At 47.3% G+C, this 15,750-nt stretch overlaps 6 protein-coding genes, besides 1 other annotated feature; 4 read left to right on the top strand and 2 right to left on the bottom strand.

Annotated features, from left to right (window-relative positions):
- Positions 1–2,140: 2,140 nt before the first annotated feature.
- Positions 2,141–4,281, top strand: FFUJ_10991 (related to ferric reductase Fre2p; the record flags this gene model as incomplete). XM_023569837.1 has 2 exons in its annotated part: positions 2,141–2,664; positions 2,712–4,281. 2 exons carry the CDS (start codon positions 2,141–2,143, stop codon positions 4,279–4,281), a joined length of 2,094 nt encoding a protein of 697 aa, XP_023436995.1.
- Positions 4,282–6,039: 1,758 nt separating this feature from the next.
- On the bottom strand, positions 6,040–6,603 carry FFUJ_10990 (uncharacterized protein; the record flags this gene model as incomplete). The annotated part of the gene is made up of 1 exon (XM_023569836.1): positions 6,040–6,603. One exon carries the CDS (start codon positions 6,601–6,603, stop codon positions 6,040–6,042), a length of 564 nt encoding a protein of 187 aa, XP_023436994.1.
- Positions 6,604–7,916: 1,313 nt separating this feature from the next.
- Positions 7,917–8,980, top strand: FFUJ_10989 (uncharacterized protein; the record flags this gene model as incomplete). XM_023569835.1 has 5 exons in its annotated part: positions 7,917–8,113; positions 8,160–8,318; positions 8,367–8,395; positions 8,449–8,684; positions 8,735–8,980. The coding sequence occupies 5 exons, from the start codon at positions 7,917–7,919 to the stop codon at positions 8,978–8,980; spliced, it is 867 nt and encodes a 288-aa protein (XP_023436993.1).
- Positions 8,981–9,657: 677 nt separating this feature from the next.
- FFUJ_10988 (uncharacterized protein) lies at positions 9,658–11,161 on the top strand (the record flags this gene model as incomplete). XM_023569834.1 has 2 exons in its annotated part: positions 9,658–10,331; positions 10,384–11,161. The coding sequence occupies 2 exons, from the start codon at positions 9,658–9,660 to the stop codon at positions 11,159–11,161; spliced, it is 1,452 nt and encodes a 483-aa protein (XP_023436992.1).
- Positions 11,162–11,543: 382 nt separating this feature from the next.
- FFUJ_10987 (uncharacterized protein) lies at positions 11,544–12,825 on the bottom strand (the record flags this gene model as incomplete). XM_023569833.1 has 2 exons in its annotated part: positions 11,544–12,275; positions 12,814–12,825. 2 exons carry the CDS (start codon positions 12,823–12,825, stop codon positions 11,544–11,546), a joined length of 744 nt encoding a protein of 247 aa, XP_023437219.1.
- Positions 12,826–13,815: 990 nt separating this feature from the next.
- Positions 13,816–13,952, bottom strand: a tRNA (tRNA-Tyr).
- Positions 13,953–14,734: 782 nt separating this feature from the next.
- Positions 14,735–15,425, top strand: FFUJ_10986 (uncharacterized protein; the record flags this gene model as incomplete). XM_023569832.1 has 2 exons in its annotated part: positions 14,735–15,054; positions 15,125–15,425. 2 exons carry the CDS (start codon positions 14,735–14,737, stop codon positions 15,423–15,425), a joined length of 621 nt encoding a protein of 206 aa, XP_023436991.1.
- Between the last annotated feature and the right edge of the window lie 325 nt (positions 15,426–15,750).

Raw genomic sequence — 15,750 nt, 5'->3', positions numbered from 1 at the left:
TAATCCCGTTGCTGAAGGTGAGCTACTGCTTGAGTAACAGATTAAATTTCATCCATCTATACTTGACAAGCCCCTACTACAGTCTCCGTGATAAGGTTGAGGGGTCAAAAGAGGCTTCAGCCTCCAGGCCACAAAGGTGAAGTACACAAATGGGGTGAAGCTTGGCTACAAAATATCACGGAAGGAATATCGAGGGAATCTCTCCATCTTGTCACATGGATATACCCTCCTCATTTACTCTACCTCTTTTCTTTCTACATTTTCTCAAGCGATAGTATACCAGCATCGGTGCAATCAACCTTGACAGGAACCTTATACATCAGAAAGTTCGCATAGTGGACAATTACTGTCCCTTACCAGGTCATAGGACTTCGTGCTTGGATTTCTCGACGTATATCCTTTGGTCGACAACGGAAATAGGAAGACGCTTCTATCTTTATTCAAGACTTAGTAGAGCCTTCAGGGTCTTGTGATGACTACAAGTATTTCATCATACTCAAGGAAGGTTGCGGGAAAAGAATTTCACAAAAGCTTTGGCTATTAGGTCTCTGTCTGGCAAAATCCGACTTTGTTCAAAGATTACAAATGAGCAAAAGACCAAATAAATCTTGGGAAGTCATAGACAGAGGTGTCATCCAGGCCAACTACATATACTTTGCAGAGGTCCACGATGCTTTCAAACATGGTTGCCGGCTACACGGCAAAAGTACCTTCATTTTGAGGCAGGCTTCCTGTGGTATACACCCGAAAAAGACACTATTGCAGTAAATACTTCGTTCGCTGTAACCTTACCCTACTTGAGAATGCTACACCGCTCTTGGCTACTCCGTACCTCCTTCTAAACAAGCCAAATGACTCGTTATCCTTATCATTTACCTTATCAAGTCTCATTTTCGCAATTGCCAGCTTCCCAAAATGTCGATAGTAGCGAAGCAAAAGCCCTTGTAAGCGAAAACTTGGTACGTTTACGGCAGTTCATCTGATTAAAGTTTTTCCCGCATGAATAGCAAAGGGGCACGGTTATTAGCCTTGTTTATGAAACATTTACTAAGCAAATTTCGGCAAAGTACCTCGAGTTTCACGATTCGTCGATCTTTAACCAGATCTGCCGTCGACGATATGGGACGCGGAATGTCTTCCTCCGAGGCCGTTAATGACGTTGAATCGAATGAATATAAGACATCGAACGATACCCTCGTTCTCGAATCCAGATTTTCTCTCAAAACGCGTAAGCTTAAAAAGAAGTCGCCGAGTTTACCGATAGGGTTGGTTATCTGATCAAGATCAATAGCCCCGGCTAAATGACCGACGTCAATATTCGGGGTAGTAATATAATACGGTCCGGATTGGGTCGCCCAGGTTATCCAATAAGTGTTTATTAAGTGAGATATTGGTTTTCGGAATGTGGTCTTCCGAATTCCTTGATCGGCGATAAGATGTCTTGGAAGCCAACACTCACTTACAGCAAGATAATAAAGATCGAGAATCATCGATGGACCTTAAGTTCCAGATAGTAGAAGTCAAATGACTCTTTGAATCTCAATAGACGGCACAAGCTCCCGTGCTTCCAGGTATCTAAGAATCTCGGCTCCCACTCCGGAAGGGCCAACTGCACTGCAACGCTGATCTGGCACGCAATTTCACCACAAGTTCTCAGCATGACCTGCCAAGAGATGTCCATCGAGGCATGCAGCGAACGGAGCAAGCGGCTAGACGGTTAATCGGGCCTGCAATGGGCCGATGACCGAAACAGGACCCGGAAGCAGGCGGAGAAGTTTTGGTTTTGATAGAGGTTCTGGAGCGAGGAATTAGAGTTTCCCCGTGGGGATTCTTGGGATGAATCACGATGGCCGGAGTCGAAGCGGGATGATGCAACTGAAGCATTGGGCGTATGGGTAGTAACGTTGTGATGTGATCTGGTGTTGGTGTTGCTTGAATATCCTGGTCGAGGTCTGGGCCCGCCAGCCTGGTTGGGCTCGATGATGGCACGTCGATGTATAAAGCAGGTGTCATCCACCGGCCTGTCCATAACACAAACTCAAAGCTATATCACCGCTATTCTATTCTATAAATTATCACTGGATGATCTCATCTTTGCGCAATCTGCGAATATTTTTGATATCATTTTGAACATCCTACCATGAACCGTCAATGGGGTAGCGGCAGCATGGCACTGCTAAACTCCCTCTCACTGCTGCTGGCACTTCAAGTCAGTTCAACATACGCTCAGGGACTTGAGGGATATGGATTGACTTCGTACGATCCTGTCTGCGCTGAAGCATGTCTTCGATCCTTTACTCCTCTGATGCTACCCTGCTCAAGCATGCACGATGGACACATGGCGACTCCACCAGCTTGTCGAGCCAACGACACCGCCTTCTTAACATCGGTGGCTTGGTGTATGAGTGAAAATTGCGGCGATGAAAAGTTGTCAAAGATTGAAGGTTACTGGGAGGAGTGGATTACAGGGAGCAAGTTCGTGCCCGCAAAGTGGTCGTACTCCCAGGCTCTCATGGAAGTTGATCCGAAACCACCTCGTTATCAACTCAACATGACAGACAAGGTTCTCAACCAGACATCAGCTCTTCCGCCAGTCGCATATCTCAGTCAATGGAACTCACTCTGGGCGACGAACCATGAGATGATAATGGGAGCACGATACGGGTATGTTACTCAGTTTCCCCAGAGATGAAAATTACTAACTTGTACAGCATCATTCTTGTTGTCATTGCCGTTGGAATACCGATTCTGATGACCTGGTCCGGATACCTCCCTCTCATCCCATCAGTCTATGATAAACTCAAACCATACATCCTCTATCCAAGCATGATCGGCACCTACTCCGTACGTCCTCTACCATTCAAACTGGGTAATGCTCCCTCTGTTGGTCAAGGTCTATATATCGCCTTGATCCTTGCTCTCGTCGTTGTTTTTACCGCCATCGACTACGAGCTCCGTCAGCCGCATGCCAGATTCATGGGTGAACGGAGAGAACTACTTGCGTACCTTGTCTACCGCACTGGAGCTCTTGCATTTGCCTTACTTCCGCTAATCATCCTCTTCCCCTCGAGGAATAACCTCCTCTTGTGGCTGTCTAATTGGTCACGCTCGACATTTATCCTACTTCACCGATGGATTGGCCGAACCTTTGCTCTTCTCGCTGTCCTGCACGCCATTTTCGTCCTGGTTGGCTCTGACAAAATGGGTACTACTGACTGGAGACGCTGGGGCTCGGTCGCTGTCATCTTCACTGTGATTACCTGCCTTGGTAGTGGACTTTATGTTCGAAAGGCCAACTATGAGCTTTTCCTGCTTATGCACATCCTCATTGCTGCGCTTGTCATTGTCGGATGCTGGTATCATCTCATGCTGCGATATGCCTCTATTCGTCTCCACTCTCCCGGTTACACAACTGGACACGAGATCTGGCTTTACCTTGCCATTGCTCTTTGGGGTTTTGAGCGCCTTGTTCGAATCGTACGAGTAATCAGACTGGGTATTCTGAGATCCAAGGTTAAGGACATTGGAGCTGGTTACGTTCGAGTTGATGTCCCAAGCGTTCGCTGGGGTTTGGATCCTGGAAAGCATGTCTTTGTCTACTTTCCAACACTTGCTCCGATGCGACCTTGGGAGAATCATCCATTCTCCGTAATTCCCACGGTTGCACTTCAACGACGCGGAACCTCAGCTACGCCTGGATCTCCAACCTCACCAGGCGCTTCCTCGGGATTAGAAGATATTGAGAAGTCGACGACTCAGATTGCAGTGGTCAGGCAGTCATCAGCCTCGGCCGAGATCTCAGCTGGAGTCACGCTCTTCATCAAAAAGTCGACCGGTATCACAAAGTATCTCGAGAGCCATGACCGCTTACTCACCTTCTTGGAGGGTCCTTATCCTGGCAGCGACACACGACAGGTCCTGCGTTGCGACAGACTTCTTCTCATCGCTGGTGGTGTTGGTATCACTAGTCTGTTTGCACTCATTCACAATCACTGGAACGTCAAGCTGGCATGGAGCGTCAAAGCAGAAGCCCGATGCCTCGTCAACGAGATCGAGCCAGGCCTTGATGCCGTGAACACTGCACAGACCGACATTAGAATTGGCTCAAGATTTGATGTTGCTGCTCTCATCGATGAAGAGGCATCAGCAGGCTGGAAGAGAGTCGGTATCGTGGTATCAGGCCCTGGGTCCCTGTGTGATGATGTCCGAGCTGTTGTTTCTGGCATTGGACGCAACTCTAAGACTGTGTTTGAACTTGAGGTGGATGCCTACTCCTGGTGATTTCGGCATGATGATATAAGAGTGAGAGAGACAAGGCACGTGATTATTGGGTTGTTCTTGTTTCAGCATTACTTATATCGTGTTTATGGTATCATTTCAATTACGTACCAGATTACTTACTACATTGCCTAAGCCAAAACTTTTACTTAAACGAACTTGAACAAGATCTGTGACGACCCAGTTGTGACTCATGAAACCCCGTGCCAGCTGTCTGGTGCCATGCCCGTTGCATTTTTCTTTTTCTGCGGTTGCTTCGGCTTAGTGAATGACAGATGCACCTTCAAAATTGCCTAAACGGAACGTAGGCAGTCTATTCCTTGGCATTCGCCACAAGGTTATCTCAGCACGATATCAACTTGCCCGATGTTCACAGACCATGCAATGGTGTCACTCCTGTTCCCGCTTCATCTCTATGCTCATGAATCCTCCGGAGGCCTTCCGATCGATTTTCGGCACGGCCGGCTCCGTTATCTTACAAGATGGTTACAAACCAAGTGGGATACTCCGAACGCTGAAGGCTGTGAGAAGTCGAACCACTGTCAGCACCGAGATAAGGAGTAGGTTCACAGTCAATATAGCTAGCATACCACGTGCTCGAACCTTTTCATTCCGTATCACGGTTCTTGGCTGTCCCGAGCGTGCTGCATACATGGGCTGGTCCCAAAAGACTCTGCGGCACATGCAGGTGAGATAATGCAACACCAACCCTCTATCGCACGCTCAATGCAACACTACTGCTTGCCGTGGTGATCCCACTTCGGGTTGGACCGAGAAATATGGAACTTTCTGGCCATTTGTGCGAAGTGGGAGGAGAATACAGGCTGAGGTTACATGAGACAATGACAAGGAAGTAATGATATGTATACTTCAGGTGTTAAGTTAATAATGTCCCAAGCTATTGGATGTCCGGATCGAGCCACCTACAGTATCTTCAGACATGTCTGATAAACCAACTGACTGAACTGCGTGGAGTAGTACAAGTGAAAGAATGTGAACGTTCTTTATTATAGTTTCGTTGATATCAAGATAAGTCTGAAAAGGATTTAGAAATCCCTGTTCTCTAACGCCATTTTAGGTCATCATAAGCTTGACGGCAATACTCTCTAAGCAGAGCTCTTTTCAAAATCTAAATCTTATAATAAGTATAATTTACCAGTTGGTGATTATCTGATGATTGACTTTCTTAAGATGGAGTCTCTTAAGACGATAAAAAATAGAACGATAAAGCCTCCAATCAATCGAAAAAACAGCTCAAAGCCCGATACACTCTCTGGCTGATTTACGTGAATGGCCGTGCACCAAGGTTATTCTTTTCTCATCATGCCTCTCGATCTTGATCCCAGCAAGCTTCGATAATGGTTCAGCTAGACCGTTACTACTCACAGGAACAACATGAGCTTAGTCGGCCATTTGCGAGGGAAAATAATAGTCGTTTATTAAATCTGTCAGTTTTTGGCCCGGACTACCGAGTGAGTAGCGGAGCTCTGAACCGGCTGTTTGGTCTGTCGTTTGCAGCTGATTTCCGGCAGCAGAAGACTTCTGGATTTGTACAGTTTGTCTAGTTTACTGCTTTGCGTTGATATGAAGGTAATAGAAAAGGTTTAATCAGACAAACTTGCCGCCAAATGAGATACCTAAACAAATCGTTTGAGACGAAACTTAGGGTAATTCTGGGTATTGCCAAAGTATGTACCAAGAGCTCAAGGCATAGAGTAAAGTCTCTTTGATATAGTGTTCACTCAATTACATTTTGCATCATTATGCAGATGATCGTCCCATTCGTTTCAACCATTTTCCCAGATCAAACTCCCCCTCCTTTAAATCCCGCGGATTACCAACGAACATGAACACATGGCCAGAATCCTCACCAGGTTCTTTCCCGTCTGTATACTGAATAAGGCATGGCTTGGCTCTGTAGTTGTTGGTCTCGTACTGCGCCAATCTCTTCGCATGAGCAACAGACTGCACATGATACACAGAACCACTGACTTGTGCATCCCGCGGGCCATCTTGCATAGCAGGATACTGTCCCCAGAGTTTCCGTGCGTAGCCTCTGATCTTGGCGGGCCGCATCGTGGGCTTTTCTTTCAGCCCGAGGATATCGGCGAGCATCTTTGGATCCATCAGTGTTCCGTACACGAAATAAGGCCCTGTAGGCGGCTCGAAGAGATCGGCTTGGGCTGCATGCCTAGGAGGCTGGTAGAACCAGTCTTCCGGGTCTCTTCTCACTCTCGGCTTAAAGGAAGATGCTTGCGACTGCTTCTTCGGGACAGCAGGCGGCAGCGGAGGCGCCGGCGGTGGACGAGGTTTATCATTAGACATTATGTGCGTATGACAACAGCAGCCGCTGCGAGATACTGGCGCATCAATATACTCAGAGAGGCTCAGGCCACTTATATCATCGTCTGTTTCCTATGAGGAGTTGCACATGTTTGCGCAAGGCTGGCAGTCAAATGACGAGTTGCTGCCCAACGACTGTGAATCTGTGATTACTGTGATGATTAAGCAACAATGCTACGCTACAGGGTAGTCACCAATAGCTCCGTTATTTACAGAGGAAACAAACGTTGTTCTCTTTGTGAAAATGAATTATTTATCTGATCGAATCTATATGGCAACGCCAGCCTTCCGTCACAAGCCATACTTAAGGATTGAAATGCGGAGTGAGCTTGAGGCGGTCAATGAACTAAAAGGCCACCATTCCTCAGCTCAGTAGTTAGCCGACGCTAAACCAACTTGCGGACCGACATCACGAGTCTCGAAGCGACAGTCTGTGCGTGCACTTCTCGACGCGTAACATTCGTTTATCGCCAACCGTTGCTGTGATCGTCGCTGTACAACACTTTGACTTCCGCTCGGAACGGTGCGCTTAAAGTCAAAGCGGCAGAGACCAGTCACCAATTCACCAAAATGAGCTTTCAACGGGGATGAAACGGTCCAGATTGAAGCACGCGCCCTGTAAACAACAGTGCCATTTTAGAGTTCGCCGTTCCCAGTTTTTGAGCAAAACCGTTAATTAGAAAATGCAACGCTGCTACGCCGCAGAAACAAATCACCATCAATTAAAAGTCTTGTCCTTCATCTGAGACAGTGCAAGGTCCCCTGCATGTCAAAATGCAAGGATCGCCGACCGTTTGCACAACGATCAGAGTGACGAAATGAAGCTTTCTCACAGACAAAGAAACATTACTCAGGTTGACTTGTGCGCTTTGAAGTGGGCGCAACGATGCCCGTTGAACGATAGCTCAGTCGTTAGCTCAACAGCCCTAGTCTGAATCCTTCCACATCACACCCCGTAACCGAAGCGCCCACTCACGAGGGATTTGAATGATCCCCAGATCCTTTCCCTTGGGTAACGACCCGTTCCCCGCAACCCGGCAATTCGCCTCCCCCAACCCCATCCATCCATCCATCTCGCCCTCCTCCACAATCTCCCTCTCTTTTCCAACAATGACATGATCTCCAGTGTAACAACACCATGAGCAGGCATGGCATCGTCCTCGGACGCAGCCCTCACGTTAGCATCGACTGCTATATGCGTCGCCCTCATCGTAGCTAGGTGTCTGTACCGCCTCATATTCCGCTGCCACATCCACAGAACATGCCACCGACGATGGCGTATCGACGACTTTTACATGACCATCGCGATAATACCGCTCATCGGGCGCGCTGTGTGTATACTCCTCTCGTTCACACTGAATCCGGACCATACGTATGATCCTGCGACGCAGGCGGAGGCGCAGACTTGGGGGGAGAGCGTGGAGAGTATTGATGGGGATAGAGAGCTTTCGCATAAGCTGCTCATACCGGCGCGGATATTCTACGCCATGTTGTACGTGGACCGTTACGCTTGAGAGGGAATTTGCTGATTTGGGTAGTTTGTGGTGTTTGAAGTTGGGGCTGCTGGCCTTTTATTCACGCTTCATCGATGTCTTCCGCTGGGGCAAACCTGTCACCGATGCGCTCTGGTGGTTCATCATCGCCACGTTCATCGCAGTGTTTATAACAATTCTCGCCGAATGTCGCCCTCTATCACTGTACGTTCACCTAAAAACTGTCCCCGGGCATTGCTAACTAGATGATAGAATGTGGGCGCTTGATTACGATGATACGAGTAAGCAGCGACGAAAAGTTTTCGCCACCTCATGTCAGCTAACATCACCACAGAAGTCGCATGCAATCGCGCCGTCGGCAACCTGATACTAATGGCGGTTTGCAACATAATAATAAACATTGCGCTCATAATTCTCCCGTTTCCGATGCTTCGACATCTCCGACTCGATATTAAGGAGAAACTACAACTTGGCTTCTTGTTCAGCGTCGGCGCTGTCCTGGTAGCCATTACGATCCTCCGCCTCCCTCTCATCCTCAACGAATCCGTGTCTCAACGATCCCGATCAATGGTATTTTCTCCTCTAATTCCCGATGTTTTCCTTTTTATTAACGTGTGTAGTGGGCTTCAATTGAGATTCTCTGCGCATGCATCGTCTCCAACACCCCCTTCTTCTACGCTCTTGTCAAAGACATGAAACGACAGCACGACGACCGACCCGAGCGATCACCATCGAACGCTACAAATCCAGGGGACTTTGACTTTTACGATCTACAGAGCCTACCGTCTTCCGCGGGTGTGCAGATGCCTGCGAGGTCATCGCCTGATACGTCGAAATGTACAATACGGTATTTGGAGAATGTTTGAACAGCAATGGAGGAAAGCGCTGATGGCGGGATAGCTAGCTAATGATACCCAATGCGAAGAGATATTTTAATGAGATTTTATTGTGCAATTATTGCTGTCGTTTGATTCTCGCAGATTGAGGATCGGATGAGCGGATGCAGTGATCCGGTCAGACCATCAGCCTAAGGGCGATGTCGGACATTGCGTGGTGAACCGCGTAGAATTCCTTTGGTGGAAATGAATATCAGCAGTTCAATCGCATGTCGGATATCCGTATAATTGACATAATTAGATAGACTTTAATTTAATTTAGACCAAACTCTGTCAGTTCTGCCAAGATCACAGCTCCGTTCAATCGGCTCCGGGTTCCTGGCTCGCCGTGATCGGCAGTGACTTCTATCCTTCAACGCGGTCTCTTCAGATGGGCTTCACTCGAGTGCCTAGTCAATTTATAGAGACAAACACTGTTATGTATAATATCTGTCTTTTAAAGTCTTGGACTTCTCAAAAACTTAACGGCTTTTAATGATCAAGCATAAAATCAACATCGCTGCAGTCCCAATACAGTGGGGCTGTTGTCGCGCCAACCCCACGACTTCTGTGACATCAGCTCCAGCTTCAAGCATCGATCTCCAAAAAATGCCCATCAAACAAATCCATCATCGAATAATGTCAAAATCACTTCACCAACGCCAACCATGCTTGAGAGGCGTGTAGCATCTTGGCTCGACTCCCTCCCCGACGAATACCTGTCATCCGAAGCCCTCTCCAAGACCCCCAAGCGAAAGGCAGCGCTGCCTAGTCCGCCTACTTCAGATTCAATGGAGGGAACGACTCCAAAGCGTCGTCGCCTCGTCGATCCGGATCGTACACCACGAGCTGCAAACCTGCCTCCTACTTCATCTACTGGTTCATCTGCCTCGTGGTCTGAATCAGGTGAGGGGTCACGATCGAGTTCGCCGAAGAAGCAAATGCTCAGGCTGAGACTGGAGGAAAGAGGGCTCGAATGCAGACAATTAAATGTCGACACTGCGCCTCCGGTCATCTCCAGTCTTCTTGATACAATTCAGGAAATCGGGAGTAGGATTGAGATATTGCCTGCTGACAAGAAGAGTGCTATTCTGGAGAGTCCATTTGTAAGGGAACAGAATACGCGCCTGTGGAGGTTTGCATTCAAAGAGGGTGACGATACGTTGCCGGGACGAGTTCCTCTCCCAGAGGAAATAGCTCAAATCTGTAATTTTGCGCGTCACTGTCATGACACGAATCATGAAGAGGCGGCTTGGAATATGGAAGTGCATCATCGTCTGTTGCAAGCTATCTTGAGAGAACCCGACGCTTCGTCAGCCGCGCCGCTCAACTTCACTTCCTGGTAAGCCTTTCAACATCCGGTATCGTCGATCTTCCAGCTAATTCTTTTCCAGCACCACCGCCCGTCCACATCGTCGCTTCGTGCCCTACTCCTCGACTGCCAAAATGGTCGACTTCTGTCTCTACCTCAATCCCACCGACTTCCCCGCCCTCCAAGCCCTCGGCCGTCAAACACCGACCCTGACCGTAAACCACACCGACTTCGCGCCGCTACAACTATCCCCCATAGTTCTCAGCATCGAGACTAAGCGTCCCGGCAAAGAACTCGACGCCGCGCAGCTCCAGATGGGAGTTTGGCATGCCGCGCAGTGGGCTTTCCTCCGGTCCGTTGTTGGCCTTACACCAGAGCCCTTGACAGCGGAAGAGGAAATACTGCGGAACCAAAAGGCGACCGACGTTTTGGGGCAATTGGGGTTTATACCGGGGATCATCGTGCAGGGCCATCGCTGGCTCTTTGTGTTTTCGTCGTTGGAAGGCGACAAGACTGTTCTTTGGACGGAGAGACAGTTCGGCACGACGCAGAGCATTCTGGATACGTATGCTGTTGTCGCGGGGATACGGGAGTTGGCTAGATGGGCGAGGGATGTTTATGCTCCTTGGTTTAGGGCGAATGTTCTTGATGGGTTCCAGCCCCAATTCGAATATCCCTTCAAGGTAACGTCTGAGATGATGCATGCTCACACGGATGTCCGGCCTGGCCTCGAAAGCATATACCCGGAGGTGGGGGTACAACAACATGATAAGGCAACGAAGCAGAGTCATACTTTTTCTGAAGGAGCTCCAACTACAAGAAGCGACTTGGTCAACCATGAAGCAGCACAATATGGGTAGAATTCTCCTTTTGTGATGAGTAACCTGATAGAATGAAGGCCAATATCCCCATTACCATCATCCTCTTGTACTTGGAAATGAGTTGATGCGAGCTTCTTGGGCACGTCACTTAAACTCATTACGCCATTGGTCCTTGCTCAAGATGGCTTGCTTGTGGGAGATCGCATAACCTTGATTTGCGTACTAGTTCTCCCACGTCGCGCTCGCGCGTCTGATTGAGAGGACCTTCTGAAGCCCGTGGAGTTGAGCACAGTCCTTCACCCGAGGTGCGCATTGTGATGGTCTCGCGATTTCCAGGATTTTGATCGATTCGAGAGACTCAGACGGTCTGTTGCGATTCCCTCATGCCTCCCGTCGTTTACGGACTCGACCGAAATGACTGCTAATATCGAATTTGCGGGTCTGCGGATACCGCCATTTGAGACTTTGAGACTGCTTGAAGATAGTCCCCGACAGCACTTGCCTGGGCAAGTGGTGTCATGACGTTCAGACCGTATCCTGATGCAAGGCCAGACTCTTCATCACATATCGTAAGACTTCCGTGATGAGTAGAGAAGGCTCGACAGAGAACTGCCTCAAGAATGTTCCGTTGGATTATATCCCCCATCGTGTCAGAATCCCCTTTTCCACGAGGGAATTCCCATAGTCTGATGAAACTGGCTGTGCGTCTACCATTTCCTAGCCAGACGACGAAGTAATGGAGGCATGAGGTGTCTCCTTTCAACATCGACTGGCTGTGCTGACTGAAAAGCCTTCGGGGTGCTTTAAGACTCTGACCAACATACATTCGAATGTAGCCGGGATTTCGACTGTCTGTCACGTAGTCTAGGTATCCCATAGACGTCCCGCTCCAGTCATTGCCATCCTTGACTTGCAAGTCCTTGATTATGTCCAGGCGCTCCCGCGTGACCAATTTCCCTTGAAGATGTTTGATCTCAGGGCAAACAAACGATACGAGATAAGCGGCCAGATCTCTTGAGCCAAGCTTGCATTGGATGACATCCTTTTGGGAAGGGGTCGCCCCAGGAAGGCGATTGCTGAGGATTTCGGCAATAACAGATCGACATAATTTGGTCAGATCGGGGAACAGGAGATCTTTTTGCAGATCAACGGCCTATATTTGTTATTTCAAGAAATGAGTACATATTAAGTGAAACTGAATAGTCATACAATGCTGAATACATCAAACTCTAAAAGCAGAGTCTATTTTGCTTGGAATAAGGAAAAGGTTTATAGGTTATCTTGACCGCTCGTGTCGCCATATGTTTCAATAGATTGAATTTATCCGTGTTCCCATTACGTCCTTTCTTCCATATCACTAGCATCGTATCTACGGCGTCACAACCAGTCGTCTTTGTTAATTCTATCGGCTCTTGTGCTAGCGCATTAACATCTTGACTTTACACAAATAGTTTGGTGATAGCGATGATGGTAAGAAAGATAAGGGGTTACCGCAGAGAGGATAAAGTCTTGCAGTATCATTTTTGGATGTAGACAGGTGCGCAGATGCGTCAACAGGGCGTTATACTCGTACCAACACTGCCTCCTACTTTTATCCCTGCCAACTCATTATACGGTCAGATTGCCAAGCTCAGTCAGTTTCTGAGCCTACACTATCTGCTCGTTCAAGGCCCTATCGTAGATACCCTTACATAAGTAGCCATATTCAACATACAAATTAATGCTTTATAATGTCTAGGAGGATCTCAGGCACCTTAGAATAGCCCTAGATCTTGTTAATGGCTATCCCCTAGCTAGTAAAGCGATTGACTTAGAAGGGTCTGAACCGCTTCCTAATTATAGCTTGGCCGATATTTATCTTAATAATAATTAAATTTTAATTGTTACTAAATAACACTAGTAAGTAATAAATATAAACATAATATAGAATGCCTATAGGAGCTTGCAGATAAACTCTTCTTGTTCTTCTATGATGATATGCCAGAACGTTTTGAGCCACCTACCAATCATGATACGGCAGAGCTTTAACATTTGGATTCGAATGATCGCCAAATGGCAGCTCATCAGCGAGAAATACAAATGCCCTATGGATCTCGACCTCAGCGTGGGTGCATCTCAGCCGGTAAGATGCTTATACCATATAATAGTCTAAAATAAGGTTCGTCACGAGGAGACGAAATTACTGCCGAGCTGATTTTTGAAATGGCTGTGTTTCCTTTGAAGCCTCGGGGGGCATTCTGCGGTGACATCTGGTAGCCAGATAATCTAATAGAGTAAACTGAATTATATAAAGCGGTAACTACATATAAAAGGAAGAAAGAAATATTCTGACTTACCTGGAAGGATTGAAGGACTAAGGTATAGTTAGAATAATTTAGGGTAAGTTTTATAGACTTTAATTATATATTTCCTGCAGCTTGAGGCAAAATCTACAGTTCTCTTACTCTACTTGCAAATATACGGCATGGCAAATTGGTTTATCTATGGCTAGCTTATTGACAGACAAACGTGATGTAGGCTTGCCAGATATTTTGCCGTTTTGCAATTAAAATATGCCATTCCGTTTTTGCAACAGCAAACACGTTTTCAGCCACAACTCCACTATTTGAAGTTAGAATGAAACAAGAAGATATTCATTTGAAAGCAAAATCAATTCTAATCACTTTATTAAGTTCAAAAAGTTAAAAAAAAATAACCAATGGCGGGATTCGAACCCGCAGTCTTCTGATAATCTTCTTAGACTAATTTTCTCATTAGTATATTCTCAGGGATCGAACTTAAGGACTTAGCAACTTACAGTCAGACGCCTTAGCCATTAGGCCACACCGGCTTATTAACGGCAGAATAGTTCCTAGCTATAAATGAAGACGCGACTGGGGCCTGCTAAACAATTAGCTGCAAGGTAACAAATTATCCCTTAACCAGTTACTAAAATGAAGATGTAGGCATGGTAAACATCCAGTTCTGAATTATCAATTATGAACAACGTGTCTAATGCCTCACTACACTAATAACAGTCTCCTATTGACTAGTTTAGTTGGCGTTGTTATTACTGACCTTTTTTTGTGATGTTACAGAGCATCCTTGACATGGACTTGAATATATGTTGCTTATCTGCAGTATTGAATACAGTACAAGCCAGGCATTTATTTCTCTTAAGTTACCCTCTAAGCCGATTGTATGTTGTATTACTGGCGCATATGCCACTATGCCTCTATTAAGTTGGTAATGGTCCAGTACAGATAGCATTTGCCCCTATTAACAAATAAATTTAATAAGACGACTTATGGGAAATCCCTATTCTCATTAGCACTGGGTGTCGCTATTTCCAATTTGCCATTTTATAATGCAAGCCATGCCGATTCTTTTCCGCTCGAGTGATCATGTCGTCTCAACCAAGAGATTGTCTCATTAAGGCAACTGGTTCCTTACCGATGCAGGCATCCTCAATAGATGACATCGCTGCCTTGACGCCTCATGGAATGGCCTGCTCCTTCCTCACTGGTATTCCGCAATGGATGCCTTCTCGATTTCCCAGGCTTCCCGTTCATATTTCTTTTTTTACCTTTAAGCATTATCTCCCATTGCATCGCCGCCGCTGCCGCCGCCGCCATGCCTCCAAAGATGCCTCGACTCGACGACTTGCTTGCCCTCCTGGAAGTGTACTTTGCCCCAGAGATGGGGGTCCTTCCAGGAGGGACGGCGACCAAGGCAGAGCTTGAGGCACAACTTCGTCCTCCTCCCGTCTTCGTCCTCCTCCCAAATCCCCGCCTCCCACCTCCTGCCGCCGCATTGGGTGGATCGGCCGTCGTCTCTCGTCATCGCCGTCTTGAGCGGCTTTTTTGGGCCTCCCAGACTTCCACCCGCCACGACCTCCCAGAAAAGCGTGAGGTGACACTGCTTCTATGCACGCCATTCGACTGCAAACTTCCGTGAGTTTCACCAGATCCACCTTGCTACTTTGAACAGTCGCTAAAAGTTGCATGCTGAAGGTGCTTCCAGTGCCCTTCTAGTGCCAAATTTGCCTACCGACGTCGACTTTGACTTCCCTTCGGCGCCTCCCTGCTATAACTCGAAGCTAGTCAGCCTTCAACAGGCTTCTCTCCTTTGCTGGCGCTTTCATTGGCTTCGCCTGACCTTTGAGATTTCCGCCTCACCGGCTTCTCCTCTCCCCTGCCGACTCTGTCATCCCTTCGAAGGTGCTGTCTCTGCAACCTTTCCCTTCCCACCACTTGAGCCTACCAGTTTCATCGAGTGTCGCCACTTTCGCCTCTCCTTTGAGGATACTCTTTTGCCCTGCTGATCCAGTTCAATACGTAGGCTTTACTTGTTATTCTGAAATCATGGTCCAGATTGCGGAAACTTTCGCTGGGAAGGCTGGGAAGGCTGGGAAGGGAAATGACCGGTGGCGGATTGTGCAGGAGCTGGGATCATATGGAATGGCTGTTTATGCCTGTTATTTGTACTGGTTGGTTAAGATGCTTGTATCTTCCATGTTTCGTCAACATCGAACGATCAACTATGGGGATGAATGCGACCTGTAAGGTTAACCTTTAGGCTGCAAACACAGGTAACAAATAAGAACACGGTATTTTTTACCTCAATATAAGCTTTTACCCAGAAGCTTT

Source organism: Fusarium fujikuroi, chromosome FFUJ_chr10, assembly GCF_900079805.1.
Source record: "Fusarium fujikuroi IMI 58289 draft genome, chromosome FFUJ_chr10".
NCBI classification, from domain to species: domain Eukaryota; kingdom Fungi; phylum Ascomycota; class Sordariomycetes; order Hypocreales; family Nectriaceae; genus Fusarium; species Fusarium fujikuroi.
This window is presented reverse-complemented; position numbering and strand designations above follow the sequence as displayed.